This window comes from Meleagris gallopavo, chromosome Z (genome assembly GCF_000146605.3).
Source record: "Meleagris gallopavo isolate NT-WF06-2002-E0010 breed Aviagen turkey brand Nicholas breeding stock chromosome Z, Turkey_5.1, whole genome shotgun sequence".
Lineage (NCBI taxonomy): Eukaryota > Metazoa > Chordata > Aves > Galliformes > Phasianidae > Meleagris > Meleagris gallopavo.
This window is the reverse complement of record NC_015041.2, coordinates 45,707,609-45,717,290: the sequence shown is the minus strand read 5'-3', so window position 1 is coordinate 45,717,290 and position 9,682 is coordinate 45,707,609. Positions and strand designations below refer to the sequence as shown.

The window sequence follows — 9,682 nt, the reverse complement described above, 5'->3', positions numbered from 1 at the left end:
AGGGGGGTTGGAACTAGATGATCTTTAAGGTCCCCTCCAGCCTAAGCCATTCTATGATATGATTCTATAACTATGTATGGGCATCAAATGCTTTTCAGTCACCTATCTACACAAGATATAAAGGAAATCATGGATGATTAGCTTATAATGTTTAAATTAAAAAACTAAACAATATAACAACAACAAAAAAAACATATATGTAAACTGGTCAGTATCACACTGATGAGAACAGTTAATTTGCCTTTCACAGCCAATACTACAGTAGACCCAGTAAACCCATCTGGCAGTAACAGAAAACTGTTTAAAACTGAATAATAGAAGTTCCACAGCAGAAAATTAGCTTTCCAAATACTCCAATCGACCTATAAAACTGTATAGATTGAGTGTACCTAACTTTTAGCTTCCAATATTGATTATGTTATGGTCTGTTTGGTACCGGAGAGATTACTCTGGCAAGATGTTTCTAAGGACTTTTAGATTTGTTCCTTCCTGTGTCTAACACACAAAGTCTGCAAGAGCAACTTTCTCTCATTCACTTACAAAGAGGAAAGGGGTATTTGAGATAAGGCCAGAACTGAGAGACTACAGCAACTGTGTTAAAATTTGCTTCTGTCCCTTAAGGAGCAGTATATATGTGAGTTATGCTTGATGATGTATCTTCACAGTCTGTATTTTAAAATTATTCTGCACACAGACCAGCGGACAAATATTCTTCAATATACCGTATAAATACAATAAAACAAAAGTGCTGGCCTGAAAACAAAACAAACTTCAGTATAGTGTAGATACCTGTCCATCATTCTGAGATTTTACTGACAATAGATATCAGTGTTGTAATGCCTAATAGCAGAATCAAGGACATCAGAAATTGTGTTCATTTAGAACATCAAGTGTAAACACTAAGTTATCAACAAGGGACTTACCACACTGAATGTCTTCTGATCCAGTTCTTCAGATTCATCAGATATAGGAACTGGTTCACTAATTGCAGTAATATGAACTGGAATATCCAATAATGGAACTTTTTTATTTTTTTCTTTATATTCAGATTTGATTTCATTTATCTAAGAAAAAACATGAAAACATATCTAATCAGCAAACCTTATTTTTTGGCTGGAATTATATTGTAATTAGGCAATCACCATAATTATGACATTTTCTCTGGTAATAACAAGAAAAGAACGTATTCTGACATTCAATGATGGTACATTTTATTTTCTCTCTGAGGGATGGAGAATGAGAATGGAAAAGTTATGAGTTTCATACACAACTTCCATTCACAAGCTATAATTACCCCTTTAAAGGGGTAATTTCCCTTTTTTTGTCTGTCTTTGTATTTGCAAGTGGTAAAAATAAAACTTCAAGTTATGCAAAAGATTTCAATCACAATTGTAAAGTAAAGTAAGTGATACCTTCTAAACCCAAAATTGTTCACAAAAAACTGGTGGCCTTTTTTAGTGCTATATAAGAAAAATAAACCTAGTTACCTTCTCTTCCTTTACTTCTTTTACTTTCTGTGTGAATTCTTTTACTTTGTTTTCTCTCTTTTCTTTAATATATTTTAATTCTTTCTTATCCTCTTTTTCTTTTTTCTCCCATCTCAAATCCCTCTTATTTTCCTTTTCTTTTGTCTCTCTTTTTTCTCCAGCTTCTGTCTTTATACCAACATCTGGCCCATCTTTTTCTTCATTTTCTTTTTCTGCTTTTATTTTTTTATGTAGATATTTCACTGAAACAATCTCATCCTGAAATACACAAGCATATATTACATCAAACTGAGTTTCTAGCTATACAAGTTTTGTAACCAACAGATTGAAATATATTTTTTAATATGCATGCAATCTCTTTAGACTTCAGTTTAATACCTATCAAATAGAGCTGGATGCAGTTGCAAAGAAAAATGAGGAGTAGTACACGATTCCCATGCTTCAATTTTATGAGGTCAAACAGAAGATCAAATAGAAAGTATTACTGATTGTGTAGAAATTGTTGATCACGGCCTGAACCTCTGATTGACCACCTGAGGCAAGCAATGAGTCCGCCATGGGAGCACAGGTGAAGGCAATTCAGGTGAATTCAGGTGAAGACAATTCATCTGTGCTACCAGAAGGGGTGGAGCTGGGCTCCACCTCTCCTAGTTCCCATTTAAGTGCTGACTGCCACTAAGAAATGATCTTTTTCTGGAGCTTGCTCCTTGTGGAGTTTATTGTGAGCCTACAATGCTAGTGAATGTTTCCATTTATTTTGATTATTTTTCCACTGTGATAATCTTACGAAGCCTAATCTCTGTATACCTATTGATTGTACACCTATTAATTGTACACTGACAAACAACTGAATCTTTACCATATGAAGGATGTTTACCTCATTATCCTCATCAGATTTTTCTGAGGGTGGTGATGAGGAGTCATTCTTTATTTCTTTTATTTTTGCAGTCTTTGTTGTTTTATTCTTCTTACTTCTTGTTTTTTTCCTCTTTGAATTGCCCTGAACGTAAATCAGTACCTTTATTATGTCAACTGACAAGCGTCTGCATCACAGTTGCAGAAAGAACTTGTTTTTATGTTAAATAAAGCATTCATCTTATTTAATAGCACTAATGACCACCACTTTTCTCAGGACTGGAGACTGAGTTTAGTGTAATAAGAGAATATATGAAAATAAGAGGCAATAAAACAATATTAAATTTGCAATTCATTCCTCGAATTAGTCTCATATTAATGTGGTGAGCGATACAGAGAAAATTCTACAAAGAAAAGTAGAACTAAGGAGAAAAAAATTATTGATGTGCCATATAAGTGTGTCTGTCTCACTACTGAATGTCAAGCTTTACTTACTGCACCAGCAAGTCTCTGCGCTTCTTTTCTTGCAAGGTCTTTATTCAGCAATTTAATGAGGTAGTCTGCACGAGTCTGTAACTGCTTAGCCTGGGGTTTCTTATCTGGATCATCAGGTAAAATCTAAAGGGAGAGCAATGGTAGTATCAACTATGAGTACACACTACCAAATCTAGAAGTTGCTAGACTGGAGCTCTGGGAACAGGAAAAGCTGCATTAAGAAAGGAGAGAAAAAGGTAGCAAATGAATCCATTCCAACTATACCTGGCAAACATGATAGCATGCTTGAATGAACAGATAATTTAAGTGTTATATATTTTCTTCTAATGCACAAGTAATATAGAATCTTGGAAATGGCCTCACAGAATTTCCAGTAAACTGAAGAAACTAGTCTTAAATTTGTTTTCACTTTCATAATTTAGCTAAGAAATTCAGAACTCCTGTACAGTTATCTACAGATCTATTTCTGCCTTGTGCTTCTTCTGAATGTAGAACTCATTACCACAGCATATTTCAGAAGCCAAAAATATAAATGAGTGATTTTGATATAGGTTGGTTTGTTTAGCAATAGGGATTAGTACATTAGTTTAAGAACCGATATATTAGTTTAGCATAAGTGATAGTTCTGAAACTTTCCATTTTCACTTCAGTGGGTGAACAGTCTTGTTTTTCCTCAATAATTTTGCACTGGGGACATAATAGAATACTTTTATCTTCTGCCTCAATTATTTTATCTCATGAGAAGTACTGGAGTCACAATAGAATACTTTTATCTTTTGCCTCACAATGTGCAAGAACATTTTCCTTGGGTTCCACATACATAGTTTTTAAGAAGTGGCTCACTATGGCCTAATAAGCAATGGAAATCTTCCAAACTGGGGAAAAGTGAATGAAAGTGAGTCAAAAGATTCAGTGATGAAGCTGATGGTTAAAAAAGGGGAAGAATTAGGTGGGCACTTGACCACCCTAACTACCACTGAGCATGCCCAAAGGGACATTAGCACTTATCTATGAGACCTTGAAAAAGAGTGAATATGTAAGCCAATGTACTGCATATGTATATCTTAATTGTTTAAATGTAGAACCTGAGCTCTGAGAGAGCATGCTTGCTTGTCAAGTCGCCCAGTGCGCATTGTGAGGAATAAAGGAATGCTGCTAACCCTGCATTGGAGTTAGTTTTCTTCCTGGATTTCAGATGACAGTTTCATAAAACAGGCAAAATAATAGAAGGCACAGGTAGGACATCATTAAACCATGGCCCATCATATCCCAAAGCTACAGGTTGTTGGCAATGTCACCGAGTTTGCTTCACTCCAGTCTTTCCCTAAATATATGTTTCTCATTACTTCTAGACAGCCATTATACTACTACTAGTCTGATGAGTACAGCTATTCTAAATGTTGAGAATTAAAAGCAGTTTCAAGTAAAGTAACTAGGGACAGAAAAAAAAGGAGGGGTGAAAAAAACAAACATAACCCTTCCCCCCCAAAAAGCCTTCCTTCCAAAAGCTCAAAAATAACATAACTAGAGCATCTAAAATAGGGAAACAACAGATAAAAGAGAATTCAAGTGATAGAGATTCAAATGTATAGAAATAATATAACAGATTGTAAGAAGGTATAATTCAAATGAATACACAAGATCTTGAAATCTAATAATTTACCACAAGAGTACAAAAGAGTACAACTGTCCTAACTTCTGTGAAATTTCAGCTATCATAAAATAAGTTATTTCAGTAACCGATCTTATTAGCATTATTATTTAAACAAGCAAAAAGTCCTCAATGAAATTTTGTGGATGACATACCTTCTGTGTCAAACTGAGATAAGGATCCATTTTTATCATTTCCCAACTACCATAACCATATTCATAGATACCTATTAACAGATTGGAATCATCTTCTTTACCCCAATCTATATCAAAATGAGCTGCTTTGGTGTGGTATGGGATGACATATCTAGTAGAAACAAATTAGAAACATAAATAAGCCATCTTTGCAAACTTACCAAGGGAGAAGGGAATGCACTAAGAATAGTAAAAATAAAAAGTTTCATCTTGGTATTTTAGGTTAGTAATCCAGATAACTATAATCAGATTTTCTTACAATTTCTATAAAATATTTATTGAAATATTGAAAATATTTCAATATTATATCTGTGACCATGGACTGAATCAGAATTGGCTAACAATGAAGACAAGCTTCAAATATCACTCTAGTGTAACTGCTAACTGCATAAGCATAGTCTAGGGACTGTGATATGCAAGGTAGCATGCTGAAAAGTTCAGACAGCTGAAACTACCACCAAGGATTACTGTCTGTTCCACTTTGACAGATATTGCTTTCCATCAGGCAGAGGTAACAGAAAGGCCTCAACAAGCCTAATTTCAAGTCTGGAGTAATTAGTTGTAACTGAATTCAGTCTCCAATGAACACGTTTCAGAAGCCAAAGCAAATACTGGCTTCTAAGGACAGGGAAGAAAGAATAAACAAAGGATGTGGAGCAGATTACGCTGTCATTTCTTACAGGGAATGAAGAGACACTGGTGTCCTAGTGTGCTTAGAGTCTGGACTGGTTAAACATATGTATACAAGCCTTGAATAATTTTCTAGATTATGGTTTTCTTTAGGAGGAAAAAAAATACCTTTTCCTTTCTTCTGGATCTGAAGGAATGGATTTATGCAATGGTGCCAACTCTTCTTCGTGAGAAATGACTAGCTTTGCATTCACCTGCACTCCTGATATTCGGAATGTTGGGCCTTTAACTTTCCCAAATCTACCACCTTAAAATAAAGGATTGAACTATTAAAATATCCAGACTTTATGTGAATGTCATAGACAAGTGTCAAGAAAATAAACCCCACAGACTTATGCTATAGCAACAGACATTCAATTATAACAAATAACTTTTTCTTAACTAAACATTCTAATCTAAACTTCAGAATCTCAAGGTCTTCCAAATAATAGCAGATTACTTTCAATTTTCATGATAAAAACAAAAATGTGCTGCATTCTACTGTGACAATGCATACAGGGAAGGGGGAGAAAAAGCTCTGGATTGTTTTTTTTTTCTTTAAAATTTCACCAAATATACTAACATTTTTATTTCACTTATCCCCCAAGAAATACAGTTATAACCAGAGTGCAAGAAGAGTTCAGACTCTTGACATTTTTACTCCTTTCCCCGACCCATAAATACAAATTACCTGTTCTTCCTTGACCAAAGTCATTATCATTTAAAGCCTTAATGCATCCATTATGTACAAGTTCTCCCAGACGTCTAAGGTCTGTTTCAGATTTATCAACTAGCTCAGCATCTCTAGCTATAGCATCTAACCTGTAAGAAAACAAGTACAGTTTTACAGCTCTAAAATATTAGTTTTAGTAGATCCCCCCCAAACCTTCTCTTCCCCAGGCTAAACAGTCTCAGCTTTCTCAGTCTCTCCTTGGAGGAGAAATGCTCCAGTCCCTTGATCATCTTGGTGACCCCTTTTTTGTTGGACTCCCTCAGTAGCTCCATATCTCCCTTGTACTGAGGACCCTAGAGCTGGACACTGCTCACCAATGCTGAGTAGAGGGAAAGGATCACCTCTCTTGACCTGCTGGCGATACTTTGCCTAATGCAGCCATGATACCATTCGACTTCTTTGTGACAAGGGCCCATTACTGGCTCATACTCAGCTTGGTGTCCACCAGGGTCTTTTCTACAAGGCTGCTTTCCAGCTGAGTGGCTCCCCCAGCATGCAGTGGTGTCTAGGATTGTTCTCCCTCAGGTGCGTGACTTTGCACTTCCCTTTCTTGAACTACATGAGGATCCTGTCAGCCTATCTCTTCAACCTTTCCCAGTCTCTCTGGATGGCAGCATCACTCTCTGGTATATCCACCACTCCTTCCAGTTTTATGTCATCTGATGATGTGCTGAGGGCACACTTTGCCCCAATGTCCAGATTCATTAATGAAATCGTCAAACAGGACTGGACCCAGTATTGACTCCTGGGGTATACCACTAGTTACTACTGACCACTACCCTCTGGCCCTGGCCATTCAGCCAGGTTTCAAACCACTTCACTGTCAGCCCATCCAGTGATGGTCACTTCAGCAGCTTGTCTATGAGGATCACGTGGGGGACAGTGTCAAATGTTCTCCTCTCATCCACCAGGCCAGTCATTTCATCACAGAAGATTATCAGGTTAGTCAAGCATAACTATCCCTTGGTGAAACCATGTTGTCTACTCCTGATGACTTTCTTGTCCTTTGTGTGCCTGGAAATAGTTTCCAGGATTAGCTGTTCCATCACCTTTCCCAAGCACAGAGGGGACGCTTACTGGCCAATAGTTCCCTGGAGTCATAGAATGTCTTGGTTTGGAAGGGACCTCAAGGATCATCAAGTTTCAACCCCCCTGCCACAGACAGGATTGCCAGCTGCTAGATCACATACTAGATCAGATTGCCCAGGGTCCCATCCAACCTGGCCTTAAACATCTCCAAAGACAGGATATCCACCACCTCTCCAAGCAACCTGTTCTAGTGCCTCATCGCTGCCTCAGTAAAAAACTTCCCCCAACACCTAATCTGTAGTTTAAAACCATTCCACCTTGTCCTATCACTATCTACCCTTGTAAAAAGTTGATTTCCCTCATGTTTATAAACTCCCTTTAAATAGTGGAAGGCCGCAATGAGGTTTCTCCCCAGCCTTCTCTTTTCCAGGCTGAAAAAGCCCAGTTCCTTCAGCCTATCTTCATAGGAGAGGTGCTCCACATCTTTCCTGTGTTGGAGACCCCAGACTTGGGGCCTCATGAGTGCAGAGGAGAGGGACACAATCACCTCCCTTGCCACCCCTCTTCTGATGAAACCCAGGATACCACTGGCCTTCCAGGCTGCAAGCACACACTGGTGGCTCATGTTAAGTTTTTCATCAACCAGGACCCCTAAGTCCTTCTCAGCAGGGCTATTCTCAAGGACTTTTTCTCTCAGTTTGTATACATGTCTGGGATTACCTTGACCTAAGTGCAAAACCTTCCTGTACTGCATCCTTGAAAATAATTGTTCACAAATGTATGTACTGCCAAAAAGCACTGACATGAATAAAGATTGTGTGAAATTTCTCTCTGGTAAGAGTAGGCTTATGAAACTTTGGTAAAGAGATATGATCAATTTTTTAATTGCAACTCTGTACATTCAATTTGAATATTCATGAATAATTATGTTCAATGAAAATGGACTTGCAAATAAATAAAAAATTGATGATTTTTTTATTGCAGTCTTGAAAACTGTCTTCAAATTCCCTTATCAAAATGGAAAGCACAGCTGCATATTTTTTGCTGTTCAGAGGACTGTGCTTAGCCAATGTATCAAATCCATAAACTTATTTGCCATAATTTGAGTTAGTGCTGCACTGTGTGCTGTTCCCTGATTTCAGCTCAGGTGGGGTTAGCAGCACACTGATGTTCATTCGGTGCTGAGTGACAGTTGTATTTCTGGCCTAAGGGGTAGAGGTGCTGCCATGATGGCATTGGGCCCGAGACAGCTGCAGTGTGAGCTGGGCCGGGCTGCGTGCAGCCTGTGGGCTGCCAGTTAGACGTCCCTGCTAGCTGGTGAACATACTGCTGAGTGACTTTAACACTACATCTCAGGCACATAAACAACAGGACACTTTTCGAATGCTTTTGTTTATATTAAAACATCTGTCTCTTTTTTCAGTGTGGTCTTCTGTGCAAAAATGGTGGTGCCTTGTTTGTGTAACATTTCCTACGTTCAGAGATAAGCTTACTAAAATTAGAATTCATGGAATAACTTTGTTTTTGGAGGAGATACTTTTGACTACTTCTTGGTTAAAATTCATGAACTTGTCAAGAGCTAACAACATCCTGAATTAAATCTCTTAAATGTTGGCATGTTTCAATCCCAAAGACAAATACTTTTCACAAAAGAAAATCTCATCTCTTAATGGTGTTTTTACTGCAAAAGAATAACTAGACTACTATATATATTAGTGACCTATCTCCCACAAGGAGCATCCTTTTTTTATGCCTTATGTAAGGCAGAAGTCCCTTATTATACCAGAAATACTTCCCAGATTGTCACTGTAATTTGCTACTGTATTTTTGTGTAAAACAACAGCTATGTATTATGCTCCTGAAAGATGCTGTCTTAGAACCACTGTCTTTGCTTTGTTTGCTGTAGATTGAAGACACTGTTCTCCAGTACTTTGGAAGCCGTACGAGAAGAGCAATTCTGTACGCACCTCCTGCCCACAGCAAAACTGAGCATCAGCTCTATCAACGCATCCTGGCAAAGCATGGATATTCAGTCACGGTCCTTGAAAACAGGAGATTGGTGGAAGACCTGAGACATGAGGGCCCTTATCACAGTAAGAATAACTTGACTTAGTTAATGAGATCATTGCTAAATGTTAGCTATTGTTCCAACATTTTTCCACAGAGGTAAAGCTTATATACTATTGGTGTGATTAAGGCCAAATTCTAACCCTTTACAGCTACGCAGATAATTTTCACAATTTGATGATTCTTCCATTAGAAACTACTTCTATAAAAAAAAATGCAACAGTGATTCATCGTAGTCTTGGGAGCCAGGTTAGGTCATTTCAGTTCCTGATGAGTTCTCATACTGACTCCACCAATAACTAAGTGTGTTTCACTAGAGGATTTTATGATATGTAACAAATATCTGCACCATTTCCCTCTTTCTCATTTTCTCTCTTAAACGAAAGTTGCATGCATGAAGGTATGATTTTTCCTGAGGAAATATCCTTGAGGTCCCTTCCAACCCTGGCCATTCTGTGATTGTGTGTGTGACTTATTTCCTGCAGCAGCACCCCTTTAATTA

General features: G+C 37.7%; 1 protein-coding gene across 1 annotated transcript in view; it reads right to left on the bottom strand.

Annotated features, from left to right (window-relative positions):
• The window catches only part of CHD1 (chromodomain helicase DNA binding protein 1), a 219,293-nt gene that overhangs the window by 37,450 nt on the left and 172,161 nt on the right, over positions 1–9,682 (bottom strand). The window contains exons 20-26 of the mRNA XM_031557424.1: positions 6,043–6,173; positions 5,481–5,619; positions 4,644–4,794; positions 2,838–2,960; positions 2,365–2,487; positions 1,488–1,745; positions 924–1,064 (exon numbers count right to left, since the gene is read on the bottom strand). Coding sequence (XP_031413284.1) covers positions 924–1,064; positions 1,488–1,745; positions 2,365–2,487; positions 2,838–2,960; positions 4,644–4,794; positions 5,481–5,619; positions 6,043–6,173 — 1,066 coding nt within the window. The remainder of the gene's footprint in view (positions 1–923; positions 1,065–1,487; positions 1,746–2,364; positions 2,488–2,837; positions 2,961–4,643; positions 4,795–5,480; positions 5,620–6,042; positions 6,174–9,682) is intronic.